This window comes from Anser cygnoides, chromosome 16, assembly GCF_040182565.1.
Source record: "Anser cygnoides isolate HZ-2024a breed goose chromosome 16, Taihu_goose_T2T_genome, whole genome shotgun sequence".
Taxonomy (NCBI): domain Eukaryota; kingdom Metazoa; phylum Chordata; class Aves; order Anseriformes; family Anatidae; genus Anser; species Anser cygnoides.
The window spans coordinates 1374833-1394635 of record NC_089888.1 but is presented as its reverse complement, the minus strand read 5'-3'; the positions used below and the strand labels follow the sequence as shown (position 1 = coordinate 1394635).

Here is a 19803-nt window from a genome sequence, read left to right as displayed (position 1 = left end):
TCGAAAGGTGGGAGGTGGTCCCTGGGCTATGGCATTGCTCCAGGACCCCCAGCCCCAGCTCGCCAGCACGGGGTGGGGGGGTGAAGCGTGGGGGCCGCCCTCCCTCTGCTGGGACTGCACCTGGGTGGAAACTCCGGGCGAGCTTGGGTTTCTCTTCCTGCAGCCTTTTGCCTTAATTATTAACCGGTGCCAGGCTGTGCCGAGGCGCTGAGGCCAGAGATAAGGCAGCGCCCATGGCGGGGCTGGGAGGAGGAAAGGGGCTGGGGGGGCCAGGAGCTGCTTGGGGCTGTCCCTGTCCTCCTGTCCTTGCTGCTGCCGGCCGTTTGTCCAGGGGGCTGCGTGGCCAGGGCTGGTGGCTTCCAAGGAGGGGTGGCACTGTCCTGGGATGCTGCCTGCTGCAGATGGCACCGGGGGCATGGAGAGTGAGTGAGTGCGTGTGTGAGTGTGTGTGCAACGTGTGTGTGCCACCAGCAGCGTGTCCCTGGGCTCTCCCTGTGCCCCCTGCAGTTGCAGCCTGCACCAGGACCCTTCCAGCCCCGTCTCCGTGCGGTGTCCGGGGCAGGCGCGGCCGTCCTGCCTGCGGAGCCGTCCTTCCAGGTTTCCCGGTGGTGCTGGCAGCCTCCCTCCCCTGCTGCTTGCTCCTGGCCCCGTTTCTCAGCTGTGGGGCCGCTCCCGTCCTGGGCACGGCCGGGCTAAAAATACCTCCAGTAAATAAATAAAAAAAATACCGCCAGTAAATAAATCGCTTCCTCCTGGCCCGGCGGGCAGGGCTGGGACGTGCCCGGCTCCTGCTGGCCCCGTTCCCGGGCTGGTGCCACCAGCGCTGGGCACCTGCGGGACCCCGCTCCTGCTCCCCGAGGACCTGGGGACACGGTGGCATCGAGCGGGTCGGCGGCCACATGGATTGGGGGCCGGGGTGACGCAGCGACGTCCCACGGCAGCGGGACACCCTCCGCCCGCGCCCTGACTCACCGAGCGCGGCGCTGCCTCAGTTTTCCCAGCTGTGGCACGGGCCCACGGGGCCGTCACGCCTGGCCTGGTGGCTGCAAGGGTGCGGGATGGGGCACGTCAGCCCCACGCGCCCCAAACAGGGGTCACGGGAGGCGGCCACCCCTGCGGGGCTGCTGGCACGGGCACCCCCTGCGCCCACCCCGCACGCCGGGGGCGCGGAGCCGCGGTGGCCCCAGGCTGGGCACGAGGACCGTGGTGGCACCGAGCCGGGTGCTGGTGGCACTTGGGGATGGTGATGCCGGGAGGGGTGGGGGCCTCCGTGGTGGGTGCAAGGGTGCACAGCCCCAAATCTGCAGCACGCAGCATGGACAGACCCACGGAAAGCTGCCCCCATCCCTGTCCCCATCCCCGTCTCCGACCCTGTTCCCGTGTGCTTCTGGCTGGGGCTCAGCAACCCCCAATCCCCCATAGCATTGGTTCTCTGAGCTGCGTTGCCTTCACCTTCCTGTTCCTCCTCCTCACCTGTGCCCCACCTGGGGGTGGTGGCAGTCAGCTGAGGCCACCAGGCCCCTCCCCGGGCCAGGCACTGCTATAAAGCCCCGGGGCCAGGCACGGGGCAGTGCGCAGGAGCCGGAGCTGATCGCAGGTGAGGCCGGGGTGATCTGGGCTGGGGGGAGCTGGGTTGGGTCCGGGGGGGGGTTGGCCTCACCCTGGGGATGCCACCGCTGGGCAGGATCCTGCCCGGCTCCCACGGGGCTCAAGGTGCCGTGGGGTCGGAGCTGGGGCTGGGTTTGGCCCCCACGCACCGAGGTTTGGGTGATGGTTTTGGGGGCATCGCTGCGGGGACATTGGGGTGGAGGGGACTGGGGGGGGTAAGGGCAGCGAGAAGCAGCGACGGGAGGGCTTTGCCCATGGGGACACCGTCCGTGGAGACGTCTCCCTGCCACGTCTGGGGATGTTGGAACAGCCCCGATGGGTGCCTGGGGACAGCGGGACCTGTTCCCCACGGAGCAGCAGCCGCCGGGACGCTCGCGCCCGTGCTCGTGCCCGGCACGCAGCCGGCCGTGTCCCGGCTGCCGGGAGGTGACGGAGGCAGTGGCTGTGGTGACACAGCCCTGAGTCACGCCAGAGGCCGTGGGTGACAGCCAGGCATGGAGCCAGGCACGCCGGGAGCGGGGCGAGCCCCAGCTTTGTGGGGGCGGCAGCTGGGGCTGGGACCGGCTCCTGCCCTGGTGCCAGCCCCATGGGGCCGCGAGGGATGCTCGGGGAGAGGCGCCCCGTCCCCAAACTGCCCCAACCCCGTCCCCATTCCTGTCCCAGGACACGGGCGCAGCAGCAGCGATGGCAACGCTCTACCCCTCGCTGGAGGACATGAAAGGCCACCAGGTCTTGCAGGTCAGTGTCAGCTCAGCGTCCCTATGGGGTGGGGAGGGACCGACCCCGAGGGTGCCCGTGGGGCTCACCTCGAGCAAACCCCATCTCTCGCCAGGCGCAGGCAGCCGCCGGTGTCGGCACCCCCGCCACGACGGTGCTCACCGAGAAGCCGACGCTCACCTCCGGCACCGGTAACGTGGGCTGCGATCAGCCCTCGGTGTCGAGGGGCTCTCTGGGTTGGGGGGGGTCACCCACCACGGGGGGAGGCTCGGCTGAGACCGCCCCACACAGCTTGGCACATGGGTAGGGGATGGGGCTTGGGGGTTTCTCCCCCCCCCCCCGGCTCATCCCGAGGGGGCTCTCTCCATGTCCCTTGTGCCGGTTGCTGGCTCCTGGTCCCGGGGGGGCTCCCAGATATGTGTGTGTGTGTGTGGGGGGGGGTGGCTGTAAGCTGGGGACCCCACGCTGAGATCGCCCTCGCTGTGCCCCACAGCACCGCCCATGCTGTACCCCAACCTGGCGGAGCTGGAGGATTACATGGGACTCGCGCTCTCCAGCGAAGAGATCCAGAAAAAACTCTTCCCGGACAGCAGCACCGTAGGTGTCTGGGCTGGGGCTCCCACCTGCCCTGTGCCGGGACCCCCCTGGCCACAACATCACTGCTGGGGGGGTCCCCTCCTTGGGGGGGGTCCCCTCCCGCAGCCACATCCTGCCCGGGGCAGGGGCACGGCGTCCCCCGAGGGCTGATGCGAGGCCGGGAGCAATGCAGGGCCCCGTGCCCCCGCTGGCCCCGCTGAGACCTGGCTCCAATGCAGGCGCTGACCCCCGCCGGCCCCCTGCCAGGCCAGCTGGTCGCCCCCCTGAGCGGGAACAATGCGGGGCTGCGGCGGGCGGAGATCAAGCCGGGCGTGCGGGAGATCCACCTCTGCAAGGACGAGCGGGGCAAGACGGGGCTGCAGCTGAGAAACATCGACCAGGTGAGGGGCTGGGCTGGTATGGGGCTGGGCAGGGCACGGCACGGTGCTCCTTGGCATGGCACGGTGCTCCGTGGCATGGCACGGTGCTCCATGGCATGGCACAGCATGGTACGGCATGGCACGGCACGGCACGGTGCTCCATGGCATGGCACGGTGCTCCACGGCATAGCACGGCACGGTGTGGTGCTCCACGGCATGGCACGGCATAGTATGGCACGGCATGGCGCTCCATGGCATTGGAAAGCATGGTGGGGTGCACCATTGCACGGCACAGCATGACGTGGCACAGTGCACCGCTGCACAGCTTGGCACATCACAGCGTGGCACGGCCACCCGGGTCCCCGTGCCAGCCCTGTGCCATCGCTCCCACCCTTGCCCCCAGGGCATCTTCGTGCAGCTGGTGAAGGCCAACTCGCCGGCCTCGCTGGTGGGGCTGCGCTTCGGCGACCAGATCCTGCAGATCGACGGCAAGAACTGCACGGGCTGGAGCAGCGACAAGGCGCACCGGGCGCTGAAGAAGGCGTCCCCGGAGAAAATCGTCATGGTGGTGCGGGACAGGTGAGCGGCGGGCGGCCGGGCGCACGGTGCCACGCACAGGGATGGTGCTGAGCGCTCTGTCCCCGCAGGCCGTTCCAGCGCACTGTCACCGTGCACAAGGACAGCACCGGCCACGTGGGCGTCGTGGTCAAGAAGGGGAAGATCGTGTCGCTGGCCAAGGACAGCTCTGCCGCCCGCAACGGCCTCCTGACCCACCACTACATCTGCGAGGTCAACGGCCAGAACGTCATCGGCATGAAGGTAGGGACACAGCCCTGTCCCCACAGTGCGGCTGCCGGCTGTGAGGTGCTGCCCTGCGGCCTCTTGCAGGGTCTTTTTGGGTGCAAACTGCAGGATTTGAAGACTCAGAGCCATCAGGGTGCTGCCACCCTGGGGGAGGTGCGGGTTGGGGCGGCTGGGTTGTCACACCACCGCATTTCAGCCCTGTCACGAGTGGGTTTTGCACAACTGTGTGTGCGAAACACGCCTGGGGACGCCCTGTGCCAAGGATCTGGCCAGGGCAGGCGCTGCGTGGTGCCGGGCGAGCTGCTGCGCCACGGGGGGCACCGCTCGCCTCCCACCGCCCTCTCGCCTCCAGGATAAGCAGCTCATGGAGGTGCTGGCGGACGCGGGGAACGTCGTCACGCTGACCATCATCCCCGCCGTGATCTACGAGCACATGGTCAAACGGTGAGACCGCGGGGTGCCCGCGCCCCCCCCCGTCCCCCGTCCCCCGTCCCCAGCCGCAGCCCCAGGGTTACCCCCGCGGGGACCCGGGGGCTCGCCCCTGAGCACCTCCCCTGCGCCCAGGCTGTCGGCGGGGCTGGTGAAGTCGTCCATGGACCACTCCATCCCCGACCTCTGATGCGATCGCCGCTGTCCCGCCACCAGACACCGGCGTGGGCACCCCCCCGGCCAAGCCTGGAAGTGGGGGGGCTCGGAGGGGCCGCAGAAGGTACCCTGCAGCCCCCCCATAGAAGCCGTTTTAGCGCAGAAACCCATAAAGATCCTGGGGCTGCAGGGCAGCGCAGGGCACCGCGGCACCGACCTGCAACCCCCCGGCGCTCTCCTCGCTCTCAGCAGCAGGGATGGGGAACGTGCCCCCACCTCCACGCTGCCTCCCCTTGTCCCAGGGTCCCCGTGTCCCCCCCCCAGGTCCCCTCGTGTCCCCTGCGGCCGCTCGGGCCAGCCGCCCTCGGGGCAGACGCCAAAGGCTGGCTCCAGCGAAAGCAGACACAGACCCAGCGACGTTTATTACATCCACCACAGACAGCGAGTACAGGACAGTGGAAAACGAGAGAAGGGGGGGGGGGGAGGGGTTACAGCTTTTTTCACTTCTGTATTTAAAAAATATATTATATAGATTTGTCTTTCAAATATAGTCATTACATTTATTTCTCGGCAAAGCTTTGGATAGTCGAACAGACGCGTACACAGATCCACAAACACACTGCACAAGAGGCTGATATCCTGGCTGCGTTCCCACCGCTTCTCCCCGAATATTTTACACGGTGCCCCCCCCCCCCCTCGTCCCGCAGACGGGAGGCATGGGGAGGCTCGGGGCATGCAGGACACGGCGGGGGGGGGCCAAGGCGAGTGGGCAGCAGCCAGGGCCCCATGAGCGTCGCCAGCTCCTGCAGCACCCATGGGTGCTAGAGTGGAGCTGGGTGTGGCGGGGGGGGGTGGGGGAACACATCATTAATTCAAGTCATGAAGGAGCCGCAGACATTCGTGGTGGGGGCCGGGGCCCGCGCCCCTCGGCATACCCGGGAGGGAGCCTGAAGTCTGGTGCCTCGCCGGCCCCCGCTGACCAACCTTTGCTGTCTTTGCTTTTCAATTAAAAAAAAAAAAAAAAAAAGGCATTTTCTGGAGGCCGCCAGCAAAGCGGGGTCGTGGCCGGGTGGCGGTGGGCGAGGGTGCTTGGCTCTGCCCCCAGGCCCTGCCCGCGCCCCTCACGGCCTGCCCGAACCCGCGGCATCGCCGCTGCCCACACCGGGGGTGCCCAGTCCCACACCAGAACTGGTGCTGGGACCCCCCCTTCCCCCAGGTGCTGCGGGCTATGGGGACAGCCGGTCCTCACCCCCCCCCCCCCACCGCCTCGGCCCCCACCCCAGGGCTTTTGTCTTTACCAGAAGAAAAAAAAAGTGAATCTAGTGCAAAGCAAACGAACGAGCGGTACGGGACCGACGGCGCCGCGGGTGGCTCAGCCTTGCTCTAACGCGTGAGGTATATCCAATTGTATATCCGATTCCATCGAATTCCACCCGATTCCACCCAATTCCACCCAATTCCATCCCATTCCATCCGATTCCACCTCGGTTGTCCGGGGGCTCCCCGCTGTCCCCCCGCCTGCAGCCGCAATTTTGCTGTCACTGTGCGAAGCTGCACCCGGAGCAAGGAAGGTGCCAATGGGGGGGGGATCCACCACGGCCCCATGCTGGCACCCCCGGTGCCGGATGGCTCCTCGCCACCACCCGCCCGCAGAGAGCTGTCCCCTGGGCCGCGCAGGGACAGCCGGAAGGAAAACAAGTGCAATGAAGTGACCCCCCCGGCGGGGTGGCACCCCCACAGCCGCAGGAGCCGTGCCGGGATGGGGGGGCACAGGGCTCGGCCATCCCGCGTGTCACCGCTCCTCCAGAAACGGTCCTTGGCATCCTTTGGGACAGCGGTGTCAGAGCAGCAGCAGGTCCCCCCCCCCCCCAACCCCACCCCGCGCCCCTTTTTGCCCCCTCCTCGGGGTTGCATAAGGAGCCGGAGCAGACGAAGTGCCCCCCCCCCCGGGAGCGGGGACAACGCCGGCACGGGGCTTTACAATCAGCGGTCGGGTCCGTGGGGGCGAGCGGGGGGTGGTGGTGTGTGTGTGGGGGGGTCAGGGCTGGGCGCTGCCCCCAGGGGTGCCGACGGCGTGGCAGCCCATCCTGCGGATGGAGTGCAGGGCCACGGTGCAGCAGCCCCGCAGCAGCGAGCTGATGTTGTAGATGGGCTGGCCCTGCCGGCGCTGCGAGCGGCACAGCCAGGCCACCGTGGGCACCGCCGGCACCACCACGGCCAGCAGATCCACGAGGAAGTGGCGGCTCCAGTAGCTCTTGGCCGGGGCGGCGTCGCAGCTCGCCTCCGCCACCGCCTCCTCCTCCTCCGCCACCGCCGCCGCGCAGGTGATGGCCACGGAGGGGCCGGCGCCGTGGGGCTGCTGCACGGTGGGGTTGTTGTGGGGGGCCCCCGCCTCCGCCGGCACGGCCTCGGGGTCCGCGGCCACCAGGTCCATGGCCCCGGCAGGGTTGGGTTGCTCGCAGCCGGGCGCCGCGTCTTCCAACTCGGAGACCCAGGCGGAGGTGGGGCTGCCTAAGCTGCAAGCCTGGGACTTGATCACCTTCTCCAGGAGGGTGTCCAGGTCGGGCTGGCAGTGCGCAAAGTCCGTCTGGATGGCCCGCTCCTGCATGCAGCTGGCCTGCACGCCCGCCTCCACGCCGCCCCGCAGCCCCAGCAGCTTCTCGTAGGTGGAGCTGGGGGGCAGCCGGGCGCACGGCTCCCCTCCCTCCAGCAAGTCCGGGCGCCCGGGAGCCTCGTCCGCCCCCGCGAAGCCGCTGTCGGCCCCCTCGTCCACCGAGATGGTCTGCGAGCCCCCCACGTTGCGGTCCCCGGCCGCCTGGTCGCTCAGCTTGGTGTAGGTGGAGCTGCGGGTGAGGGAGCGGGCAGGGGACCCCCCCGCCGACTCGCCGGCCCCCTCCTCCTTCAGCGCCCCGTTCTGCGCGATCTCCATGCTGTGCAGCAGCGTCTCCAGCTTCTTGTTCTGGATGTTGATGTCCACGAAGTACTTCTGGAGCCCCTTGTCCTTCTCCATCAGGTTGTTCTTCACCGTGTCGATGACCTGCTTCAGCTGCTTGATCTCCTTGCGCGCCTCCTTCAGCGCCAGCTGGGCCTCCACGCGGTGGCACTCCTCCTCGATCCAGTCCTCCTGCATCCTCGACAGCTGCGTTTTCAGGTCCTCGATCTCAGCATCTCTGCAAGAGACAGGGGCGGGTGCACGGGCACGCAGACGGTCACCACAGTCCCTGCCGTGCCGGGTCAGGGCACCGCGACAGCGCTGGGGATGCCACGGAGCCGAGCGCTCGCGTGCCCTGCAATTACCGTGGGTGCTTAGGGCAGTGATTTAGGGTGAGACCACCCTGAAAAACCCACGGTTGGGACCCAGGGTCGGGTCCAGAGGCTCAGGGACCCTCGGGAGAGGTGCCCGGCCCCTTCCCGGAGGGGCTGCAGAGGGCTGCGTGGGACCAGGCAGGTGCCCAGGGCGGGCGCGCGGCAGCTGGCGAGGCAGCGAGGATGCGCCTAAGCCCCCGGAGGAGCAGATGGAGCTCAGCCACTCCGTCACGCTGCGATTCAGAAAAACCGTGGGAGAGAAAAACCGGCGGCGAAGGGAAGAGCACAGTCACCTCCGGTGAGATTTACAAGTTCTGCAGCCCCGAAATCTGCTCTCCGGGTTGGCAATGAATTCGGATTGCATGAAAAGAGAACGGGGAGAGCTGTTTGCCTGCGATGCCCGGCAGACCCGTGGTGCTCGGTGCCCCCCCAGCAGCAGGGCGGGCACGAACCAAGGACGAGGCGTCACCGAGGGGACACTGGCAGCCAGGACGCACGGTCCTGCACCGCGTCGGGGCGATGGCGCGGCGCTCACCTGTCCTGCAGCCGCTCCTGCGTGTCCTTCAGGCGAGCCTTGAGGTGCCGGATGCAGACCTCCTTCTGCTGGAGGGGCGTCAGGTACTGCTCTGGCGTCGGCGGCTTTATTCCGTGGTTGTCGCTGCAGAGGTTGTACTTGGCCGAGCGCCTGCGGGGACACGGCCGTCACCCAGCCGCCGGCGTGGGGTTCGGCGGCGGGGCCGACATCTCTTTTACAGGGTGCTGCCAGCCCCATAACGTGCCCCAAATGAGCCCCGTGGCCAGGAGGGGAAGGGCTGCGGGTGGCAGGGCGGCCGTGCCACCCTGGGCACCGCTCGCCAGTGGCTCTCCGAGGCCCTGCACGAGCGGAGCGGGGCGGTAGCGGTGCTGTGTGCCCAGAGCGAGCTTGCCGGGGAACGTACAACGAGGATGGAGACCCCAGGGCGGGATCAGGCCCGTCAGATGAGGGTCTGAAGGATGTGCAATGGGATGGCTCAGGACGGAGCAGGTCTGGAGAGCCCACGGAGAGCGAGCCGGGGCACCCAGCACGTGGCGCGGGCTGCAGCAGCACCTCGGGGCCCTCCTTGTGTTGCCACCGGGACAGATGAGGCTGGTAGCCATGGCTTGAAGCCCAGGGCAGCTGGGCAAGCAGGGGGGTGGCCAGGGGTAGGAGGGGATGGGGAGCGGCTGCAGCTCCGTGGCCGCACGCCTGGGCTGGGAGGGAGCAGGGGGAGGCGCAGGGACCCGCGGGCAGCACGAGGAGCTCTCGCAGTGCAGCAGGGTGGACCAAAGCCCCCACACATCACAGCGGGGTGGTCTGAGCCCTCTGCCCATCGCTGCAGGGCACCCAAAGCCCCCGTGCATCGCCACAGGGCAGCCCCAAATTGCTGGGCCTCGTGGGGGGCAGCCCCACAGCGCCGGCACACTCCGTTAGGGACAGCCAGGCAGAACGGGGCCCCGCGATGCCCGTGGCCACCCCTTCCCTGCTCTGGCACCGTCTCCGTTCACCAGGTTGCCCCCAGACCCATCATTTCCCCCCAGATTCGTTGCCACTTCTGGGAGATGGAACGTGGCTGGGGGCTGGCGGGGGCAGCCCCAGCTTGGGGACAAGCCTTGCTTGTGGTGCAATGCACGGGCAGCCCCAAATCCTGCCCCACAGAACGAAGGGGTTGAAACGAAACCCTGCTCCTGCACCTTCTGTCCCGAAGGAGCCGGGGCGCGGGGAGGGATGCGTGCAGCGCGCAAGCCACAGCCACGGGAAGGACGGGAGGGAAAGGAGACACAACGACAGCAGCGGCGGGGGGGTGCTGGGGGTCTCACAGCCCCACGGGCAGCTCGGCAGGCTGCAGCTCGCCCAGCCGCCACGGCAGCAGCACAGCCTCGCTCTGCGGCCCCTGCCCCGGGGGGCTCCGGCAGCACTGGGGCCAGAGCTGCTCCCCCTGCCTGGGGGCACCCGGCAGCCTCCCGAGGGCCCTGTTCCCCCCGCTGGGGGGGGGCGCGGGGCTCCGGGCGATGGGTTACCTTGGGGTGGGGCTGCTGTCGCTGCCCTTGCAGGAGCCAGAATTGCTGCTGCTGCTCAGCGAGGAGGTGCCGTAGGTGTCCCTCCCGGGGGGCGAGGGGCGCCTGGAGGCAGGGAGAAGAGGCTGTGTCTCAGGCCGAGTGGCTGAGGGCGCTGAAGACTTAAAGAAGGAGGCCAAGCCACTCCGTCCATAAAGCCCGCGACTGCCAACCACCACACCGAGAACACACAAGACAAAAGGACAAAACAAACAGCGGGGATCAAAATGGCACGGACACGGTGACGGGCGCAAAGGCAGGGCAGGGGGGGCTGCCCACCCGCTCCCCCCACACCCCCCCAGTGTGGCACCCCCTGGGCACCGGCACAGCATCCCCACACCCCAAGGACGGGCACCGGCAGCCCCCCGGGAGCAGAGCTTTGCTGCCCACCACCAGCAGCGTGGCCGTGGCACCTCCGCAGGCCCACGCTGCCTTTTTCTGCCGGCGCTGGCTGCAGCCCCTGACTCAAAAACTTCAGCCCAGGACATGGAAACATTCAGAGGGGAATAAACGCTTTTTTAAAATCTCTTTTTCCCTTTTGCTTTCTGTCACTGAAGCCCAAGGAGGGACCTTCCCGGGGGTGGTGCACCTCCCGGCGTCACCGCCTGCTCCCAGCGCCCTCATGCCACTGGCTGGGGACGGGGCCCCCACCGGCACCTGCCTTTGGCAGACGGGACCAAGAATTCGATCCCGGGCCCAAAGAGCTGATCCTGGGACCAGGGATTGATCCCAGGACCAAGTTATCGATGACAGCGGGGTCAGAGACACACAGAGAGGGACGGGGTGCGGTGCTGGGGGTGCTCCATGCGGAGACAGGGACGCGGTGCGGCGGTGACATGCGGCGCCCCAAATCCAGGCTGGGCGGCCGTGCCGTGGAGCAGCAGCCCTGGGCTGGGTGTGCGGGAGGACGGGGACGCTCCTGCCCTGCTGCTAACCGCGAGAAGTGCTGGCTGGGCTCCGGGGATGAGAGGCCGAAGCATATTCACCTTCGGGATCCGGTGGACGAGCGTCTGCTCCCCGGCAGAGACATGGCCGCGGCGCCGCGGGTCCTGGGCACGGGGGAACTGCGGGTTAAATGCAACAGAGAGAGGAGGTCAGGGTGGGGAAAGCACCCAGACAGAGTTTCAGCCCCAGCACGAGGGCATCGATTTAAGCCTTGGGGCCACCTTTGTGGGGACGGACGTGGATTGCATCCCATGCACGTCCCAGCTCTGCTCTCTGCCAGCCTCCCATGGCCCACAAACGCCGGGATGCTGCGTGCCCAGGGTCCTGCCCCGGCAGCACACCTGGGGTGAGGGCTTTCTTCGTTACAAGGCCAAGCAGAAGCAGCCCAGACACCCACCTGTGCGTTTCTGGGACAGGATGAGACCTCGGGGTCCTGACACCCAGCCCTGCACCTCGCCGTGTCCCACCCCACCGGTGACCGGGGCACGCCGTGTCCCTGCCTTGGGCTGGGACCTTTAATGCTTGTCATTAATTAATCCAGGATCACCCGTTCAGCAGGGAAAGCAGGGAAGGAAGATCCCTGTGTGATGCGGCAGCAGCCGCTAAGCCCATGAGAACCCCAGATCTTTGCCTGTAAATAAATAGGCCAGGCCCAGGGGTCCATAGCTGTCGGCTGGATCCCATGCTCGCGGGCTGCTGGGGACGGCCGGGGGCACCGCCTGGGCCCCCCCCATCCCCGGCACATTCAAGCCGCCGGCATCTGTCCCAGATTTTGGCAGCTTCGGCCCCGAGCAGCCCGAGCGATGGGACCTGATAATCAATGGGTTGGGAGCGCTGAGTGCTGCTTGGGCTCCGCTCCCGGGGAGGGAGAGAAGCAGGGTGAGGGGGGGGAGGCTGGAGGAAAGGAGGGCGCCCTGCCAGCTCGCGCCTGATGTGGCCTTTGGCGTTGGCAATCCCAGATTTTCTCTCCCAGGCTAATTCCTGTCCAAAACCGAGTTCCCCCCCCTCTCCCCAGGGTTTGCTGCTACCTGCTCCCCAAAGCAGGGCTCCGACGGGCTCAGGGAGCTGCAGCAGAGGGGCTGGCAGCGCGCAGCCGTGGTGAGCCCCCCGCTCAGCACCTGGGGGTCCAGCCCCGTGCGGCCTGGGGGTCCCGGATGGGCACAGGGGGAAGTCCTGGGGCAGGAGCAGCAGCGCTCAGCCCCTCTGGGTCACAGCTCCCGGACCGCCGGCGCGCGCGGCCGCGGGGCTGTGCTGCTGCAGCAGCGTGAATCAGCATCCAGCAGAGCCTGGCCCTCCGGCAGCGCCGCGCACTGCAGCACGGCACAGCCCGTCCCTGCTCCTATAATGTCACCGTGCTCCCGAGCAGCCCCCGGGCAGGGCTTTGCGGAGATTTGCAGCCGCACGGATTAACTCCTCGCCCTCTCGCAGCCCCGAGCAGCGTGCGCTGGCTCACGGCGGCCGAGCGGCACCCGGCATCGCTGCTGCCTCCCGCTCCACTGCAAAGGGCACCTGATGTGGCTCTGCTCAGGAGGGAGCCCTCTGTGTGGCACTCAGCCCACAGGATGAGTGCCAGGACCAGGGGCAGCCCCCTGCACCCTCACGGCATGGGCTGGGTCCGCAGTGGGGGCTCCGGCGAGCGCTCGGCGCTGCGCTCCAGCGCCTCCATCCAGCACCCACCGCGCTGCCGCGATTCCTCTGCCGCCTGCTCGGGTCCCTGCCACGGCGCATCCCCTCCCGGCCAGGGACCCGGGTCTGCCTTGCCGGGCTTCCTCCTGCCTCCAGAGGCTTGGTTTTAATCGTTGGGAATGCCCGGGTGCTGCCTTCGTTCTCGAGAAACCCACGGGCTGTTTCAGCCTCCCCAGAAGCCCGGCGGTGCCCGCGGGCTGCCGAGGTCAGGCAGGTTTGGCAGACTCGGGGCCAAAGCCACAACACCAATCCCACACGTTCGTGTTCATGCACTGCCTCTGAGGGCCAAGGTAATTATTGTCTGCAGGCGGAACTACCGCAACTGTGTGAACCAGGACGAGTACCTGCGGTGAGAAGCGAGCCTTGCCATGGCAGCATGGGGAACCCACGACAACCTCATCGCTTTGCATGCAAGAGAGGCACCAGCAGTGAGGACCTCTGCTTCCCGCGCGCCCAGCCGCAGCTCCCCACCGGCTCTGCAGCACGGCAAGAGCGCAGGGAGCTCTGCTGCAAACCCCAGCCGGGGCTTTCCGGGGGGAAAACTGACACAGGGACAGAGCCCGTCCGCTCTGTGCTCCGCTGGGCAGCTGCCCAGCGCCCAGGAGGGGATTTTCAGGGGCAGAGCCGTCGCCCCAGCCAGCCCGGAGCCGAAACGCCCCGCGCTGCTGGTGGCAGCCTGGGCGAGAGCTTTCCCAGCGCCGCCGTGGCATGCAGCCCGTGCACAGCGGCTCTGGCTCTCTGCGGCGGCTGCCCGTCCATTAGGCATTAGGAAAAATACACAGAGAGGAAATGGAAAGCGTTCAAAGATAAATGAGCGAGTCCCCGAGCGCGCTGTGCGCTCGCCAGCAAGGAAGACAATGGCAGCCGCGAGCGGCCGCGGGGAGGGCCAAGAAACGCAGAGGGGTAACCGAGAGCAGGTCACAGCAATCCGAAATCATCCAAGAAAGGAGGCTTCTGAAAGGAGTCAGAGCAAAGCTGCGAGGGTAAGCAGAAGAGAAGAAATCCCATAAAAACGTCGGGGTGGAAAGCAACCCGTGCTGGGGCAGAGGATGGGCGGGCTCATTTCTCCGTGTCAGAAGCGCAGGGGACAGAGCCAGCGGCCAGCCCTGCGCCACCAGGCAGCTCCAGCAGCGGCTCTGCACCCCCCAAAAAAAACAGAAATGAACATCAGGAGCCTGGGCAGTGGGAGGGGAGACCCAGGGCCTGGCAGGATGGCGTGCTATGGCCAGCAGTCCCGGCTGCACTGCCCGAGTCGTGCAAGGGGCGAACCCCGAGCGGGACCCTCGCCACACTCGGCTGCACGATGGAGCTCAAGATGTCCTGACCGAGAGCCACTGATCTCCTGATCTCCTCCACCTTATTCCGTCTTTTCTGCAGCGGGAGGAATAGGAAAAACCATGGGGGAATCCCTTGCTCGTGGGATGATGCTTGCAGAGCCGATGGCGGCGGATCGTGCCCCAGAAGAGACGTGTCTGCGGCACGGGCCCCGAGCAGCTCTAACCCGGCCTCACAAAGCTGCACCTGAGCCCCACAACAGAAATCATGCAAATGGTGCCCCCGGCAGCCAGTTTGTCTCTGCACAGCGACCCAGCTGGCGCTCACAGCCCCAGCTCCGTGCCGCAGACCGGGCTCGCAGCTAGGCGGGGATTTTAACACCCGCAGCCGGTGCGGGCACGCAGGCACCGGGAGCGGTGTCGGGGCGATTCGGGGAGCGCTGGCAAATCCTTGTGCGGAGGAGCTGAAGCTGCTGCCTGGGCCAAAACAAGGCTGGGGGGGGGAGCAGCAGGATGAGCGCTGCCTGCTGAAAGCTCTAACCCTGTCTCCCAGAGCCAACCAAGAGCAAAACTCCCCGTAAACCTCCCAGCCTGACCCCGTGAGCCTGGGCTGTGGCAGCACCACAAGAAACGGGTGCTGGTGGCCCCGCAGGGGCAGGGACCCAGCAGCACCCAGCGACCTCCTCCTGCTGCCCCGGTGCAGATGCTCGCAGCCTCTGTGCCCGTGGCACACGGCGGGGTTTGTTCCCTCCCCTGAGCACGGTCCTGCGCTCTGGTCCCCGCAAGCAGCGGCACGGGGCTGGTCCAGCGATGCGATGGGGGACAGAGAATTAGTGGGCCCGAAAGGCAGCTCTTTCAGAAACAACAGCACAAGACAGTGCTTGTGCTGTGCAACAGAATTAGCCGGGGAGCTCCTGCTGCATAAAAGAAACGGTCCCTGATATGGAAACATCCAGAGCTACGGCATGAGAAGCCGATACTGCATGCGCGGCGGGACAGAGCACGAGCTGGGCACAGGATTCGGACCAGGACTCTTACCAACGGGAGCTAACGGCCATCCTCCCCGGCTTCTGGCCGTAACCGCGTCGGTAGCGCTTCCCCGAACTGCTGCGGTCAGCAGCAGGCAGGGCTCAGAGGGCTGCTGGTGCTGACGCCTGCATCGGTATCGGTGCCAGGCACCAGCACCCCCGGACACCTCACATACCCCATCCCCACCAGCGCAGGGCGCCCACCTGAGCCCCCCATGGCTTCCCAGGGCCAAGGTCCCCCCCCGGGGGGCTCTGGGCACTGCTGGGACATCGCACAGGGATGCAGGGTCCCACCAGCGACCTGCAGACCAGGCAGTGATGACGACGCGAAGGGAGGAGGGTGGCAGAGTGCCGGGAAGGGCGAGCCGAAGCTCAGCCCCATCCCGTAGAGGATTTCCCCGGGATGAGTGGCTCAGCCTTCATTTTGGAGTTGCTGCCCTGCAGGGAAACCTCTTCGGCTTGCACGCTGCCACCTCGCCATGCCAAGCTGGTTCCCCGCTGAGCCAGCGATGGACAGACGGGGCTGGGCCAGCATCACTCTCCCTCCTATATTCCTTCCTGCATGGCAAACGGTGCCGAGGAACCCCGGTGAGAGCCTCGCCGTCAGTGCATGAGGCCTCTGAAGGCTCCTCAGCTCGTTCCCCCAGGGGTTTCGCTACCGCAGGCTCCCGAGTTCACTCCTGCGAGCTCCCGAGACGCCTCGCCTCTCTCCATTTCTGCATGCCTTCAGTAAGACCGGCTGCTGCCCTGCCCCGAGCTGCCCCACCAGCTCATCCTGTCCTCCCCGGGGAATGTGCAGCGGGCACGCAGAGGCAGGCGGGCTCGTTTCGCAGCCTTAATCCCGGCCCTGGCGCTGCAGCGACCACCTCTCGGTGCGGTGCCTTGCCAGCCGCCGCTCGGCTTTCCCCGGTTTTCTCGCCTGCTGCTGCTTTTGTCGGCGCTCCCCGGGCCCCCCCCCCCCCCCCTGGGGTGAATATGCTCCCTGCTCGCCTCGCTGCTCCCGGCAAACTGGGACAGACGTCGGATTTTCCTCCGCGCGGTGCTAACAGGCTGCCTCTGCTGCGTGCCACCCACGCAGGGCTCTAAATAGCTGCAAAAATGGCCTCAAACGGGGCTGGCCGAGCCCCAGACAGATGCAGCGAACGCACAGCACCCGGGCTGCCGGCGCAGAGCCGCGCTGCGGCGAGGCGAAGGGACACATTTGGGTTGGGGATGCTCAGACACCTCACCAGGCCTCTCCAAAGCCACACAGGAGAAGGGTTTGGTCTCTCTCCTCTGCTGCTTGAGCCGCGCATTTCCTTGTTTTCCTTGCCCTGCTCTGCCGCGGTGGCACCAAGCACACGTGTCCGAGCAGCAGCGCGAGCGGCCCTGCCGGCACCGCGCTGCCCCCGGGGCTGGGGGCTGCTGGGGCGTTTCCAGCCTCCCCGAGACAACCCCATCAAAAGCAGAGAGCCGAGAGGGAAGGCAAATCGCAGCTTCGGCTTCCCAAGGAACAACAAAAGCGTCGCGAGGAGCCCTCAATGGCTTTCCTGTGCTGGCTTTGCTTTTCCTTCACGCTACAAATAAACAAAGCACGAAGAGTGGTAAACAGCCACGAACTGCATTTGGGACAAAGCGGGTGCTGCGGCCCAGAAAACAGCAGTAGTGCCAGAATCCATTGGTGCACAAAAGGGGACCGGGACCTGTCTGGGCGGCTGTGGAGAGAAGCAGGATGAGGCCATCAGGGCCGACGAGGAGGCAGAAAGACATATGGGTGGGGAGGGGTCCCCAGGGGACCCTCAGACCCGCAGCTGCCGGCATCACACCCAGCCTGGCACACAGCCGGGACCGGGACCACGCTCCTGCTTCAGCCACAGGGGGCTTCTGGGGACACAGACACTGGTGGAAATTCACCGAGTAAATTGTAACAGCCGAGGCCACCCTGGTGCCCGCCTTGTGCCGCGCTCCCTCGCCACCTCCATCAGGGTTAGGGGCTGCTTCGCTCCTGCTTGGCAGCTTGCAGGGGGGCAGTGAGGTCCCTGGGGGCTTGGAAACCTGCTCCGGCAGGGACCTGGGTCCCAAAGCAGGCAGACCCTCACCTGCCGGCCGCGCAGGGCAGATGCTTGGGTTCACGCCAGAGCAGAGCGCTCGGGGCAAGAGCCGAGACAAAATGCACGGGAGGTTTATGCAACACCGCCAAAAAATCAATTCTGCTAAGAGTTGTTATAGCACGTCACGAAACATGGGAGTATTTCCTTTTATTCTCTTGTTTTGTTATAAAATGCTGAGTTTACACCCAGAGATTACAGGAAAATAGACACCATTAGAGACCGGGTCATGCAGCTCACCACTTTTCCAGCTGACCTGACCGGGGGGTGTCCCATCCCCTTCCCGTGCGCTCCCCTCCGCACCCCCTTTTCCCAGGCCCTCCAACCCGGCACGGCCACGGGGGCACTCGTGGCACCTCCTGGCTCCCCGAGGGAGCCCCACGGGGCCTGAGCCACGCCACCAGGCTGGTCCGGAGCTGCGGCCCCCAGAATTAAATAGAAAAGAGCCCAGTGACAAACCCCACAGTGGCAGCGACCGCACCGAGGGCAGGAGCAGGGTGCCTGGCACCCAGGCCCTCCGGTCTCCGCTCGGGCAGGCAGGACAGCAGGCGGGGGGGCGATTACACTGCTCAGCCCACCCTGTGCCTGGAGCCGAGCTGAGGACCAGCAAGCAGAGAGAAGAGAGCTCTCCTTCGGGGTACGAAGGCAGCGATATGGGAGAGAAACTGAGCTACTCCTCCCCTCCGCTCACACGCAGCCTCGGCGTGACGGAAGGACGTCTGCCCCAGCCACGATCCGCCTCGAATCGGGGCTGGGAAAGGCGGCGGTGGCGGAAGGCTAGCGCCGGGTCCCGGCCCATTTAACAGTATATTTAACGGCACATTTAATGGCACATTTAACAGCACATTTAATGGCACGCCGCTTGGACCGCCCCGGCAGGCTGCGACGCTTTCTGCTGCTGACACCCCAGTGCGGGCATTGCCCCCCTCCGAGCCCAGGTGGGGAAGCTCGCAGCCCAGGGACCTCCGAAGCCCTGCAAACCATCATTTTCGCCTTCTCGCACAAGGTCACGACACAACCCACACGTTTCCTAGAGGGGGTGGGCGCACTGACACTTCCCAGGCACAACAAACGCGCAGCAGCGGGTTCCCACGGGCGGGCGGGCAGCACTGACCTTGCGGGGAGGAGAGAAAAGGAGCGCAGGGCTCATCAATCAGCTCGTGCGTTCTCTGTTATCCCTTCGGAGATGGAGCTACAGGCCATTAAGTAATAAAATCGCAATCGCACAGCAGCTCCAGCTCCTGCAACGCCCCACAGAGCTGGGAGAAACGTTTGGGCTCTGTAGGGAGCAGATGTGGGGCTGGTGCACGCAGGGAGGGTCTGGTGCATGCAGGGTGTGTCCAGTGCGTGCGATGGGGGTCCGGAGCGTGCCGTATGGGGCTGGGGGATGCAGGGTGGGTCTGGTGCATGTGATGGGGGGCTGATGCATGCGATGGGGGTCTGATGCATGCGATGGGGGTCTGGTGCATGCCTTATGGGTCCGGTGCATGGAAGGTGGGTCTGGTGCATGCGATGGGGCTCCAGTGCAGGTGTGGTGACCGCGACGTGTGTCTGATGCATGCCGTGGGGGTCTGGTGCATGCCACACGGGTCCAGCGCTTGCGATGCGATGCCAGTGGCGTGCCGTGGGTGTGTGCAGCGTGTCTGCTGCATAGGATGTGGGTCCGGTGTCTGTGCTGTGGGTCCGGTGCGGCTCTGGTGCCCACCCCGGGGGGCTGGTGCAGGCAATGCAGGTCCAGTGCGTGTGCTGCGGGTCCGGCGAGCGTGACGTGTGTCCGGTGCGTGCCGCGGGGGTCTGCTGCATGCGATGCGGGTGTGCTGCGGGCCTGACGCGTGACCCGCCCCGAGCATCCTCTGCCCTTAACCCCCCCCCTCCGAACCCCCCGGATGCGGAGCTGGGCGCTGGCAGCCCCCGGGGTGCGGGTCCCCATCCCCATCCCCAATCCCGCAGCCAGGAGGGGGGGGAGCCCCCGGCCCCCCGGCGCCCCCCGCCCTGCTCACCTGCACGGAGCCCCCCCGGCGGTGCGGGGCGGCAGGGCCAGCCGGCGGCCTCAGCGACCTGGCGGGGAAGGGAGAGAGCGGGCGGTGAGCGGGGGCTGTGCGGGGAGGGGAGGAGAAGAGAGGGGACCCCCCCCACCACCACCACCACCCTCCCCGCCCCGCGCCCTCCCCAGCCTCCATCACCTGCGCCGGCCTCCATGGGTGCGGCGGGGCGGCGCGGCTCGGCTCGGCTCCTCGGCGGCGATGGAGGCAGGGATGGGGATGGAGGCAGGGATGGAGGCAGGGAGGGAGGCTGGGAGGGATGGAGGGAGGCAGGGATGGAGGCAGGGACGGGGCTGGAGGCAGGCAGGGAGGGAGGGATGAGCCTCGCAGCTGCGTAATTTGCCTCGCTCCTCTGCGCTCTTAAAGCGACGGCGGCGCCGGTGCCCCCCCGCGGGGTTTCCCCCCGTTTCTATGGCAACTCCCCAAAAAAGCCCGGCCCGGGGGGTCGCGCTCTTCCCTGCCAGCCGGGCCCCGTCCTTGCCCCCCCAGGTCCCCGGCTCTGCCCCCCTCCGCCCCAGCCCCGGATGCGCCCTGGGCTCGCTGAGGGCGCGCTGGGGCCAAGCAGCAGCGACCCCACCAAAATCTGCGCCTCACCGGAGCCGGGGCTGGAGCTGGGCGCTGGGGCGAGCAGCAGAAAGCAGCAGCAGGGCTGGGGAGCCGCCCCCGGTGAAGGAGGGCTCGCCTTGGGTGCA

At 67.0% G+C, this 19803-nt stretch overlaps 2 protein-coding genes across 8 annotated transcripts; one reads left to right on the top strand and one right to left on the bottom strand.

Moving 5' to 3' along the window:
- Positions 1-1542: 1542 nt before the first annotated feature.
- Positions 1543-5139, top strand: SDCBP2 (syndecan binding protein 2). The gene is made up of 9 exons (XM_048074703.2): positions 1543-1597; positions 2272-2346; positions 2441-2516; positions 2819-2922; positions 3141-3302; positions 3685-3860; positions 3929-4100; positions 4438-4529; positions 4650-5139. The coding sequence occupies exons 2-9, from the start codon at positions 2293-2295 to the stop codon at positions 4702-4704; spliced, it is 891 nt and encodes a 296-aa protein (XP_047930660.1). The 5' UTR covers positions 1543-1597; positions 2272-2292; the 3' UTR covers positions 4705-5139.
- A 552-nt stretch (positions 5140-5691) lies between these two features.
- SNPH (syntaphilin) lies at positions 5692-19764 on the bottom strand. 7 transcript variants are annotated; one of them, XM_048074725.2, is made up of 6 exons: positions 19706-19764; positions 19070-19127; positions 11036-11113; positions 10014-10214; positions 8512-8661; positions 5692-7840 (listed from the first exon to the last, which is right to left on the bottom strand). In XM_048074725.2, the coding sequence occupies exons 3-6, from the start codon at positions 11077-11079 to the stop codon at positions 6709-6711; spliced, it is 1527 nt and encodes a 508-aa protein (XP_047930682.2). In that variant the 5' UTR covers positions 11080-11113; positions 19070-19127; positions 19706-19764; the 3' UTR covers positions 5692-6708. The 7 variants fall into 7 exon arrangements, with proteins under 7 accessions (XP_047930682.2, XP_047930681.2, XP_047930685.2 ...); XM_048074724.2 differs by lacking the exon at positions 19706-19764 and adding an exon at positions 19253-19335; XM_048074728.2 differs by lacking the exon at positions 19706-19764 and adding an exon at positions 19253-19335 and having other exon boundaries at positions 10014-10115.
- Between the last annotated feature and the right edge of the window lie 39 nt (positions 19765-19803).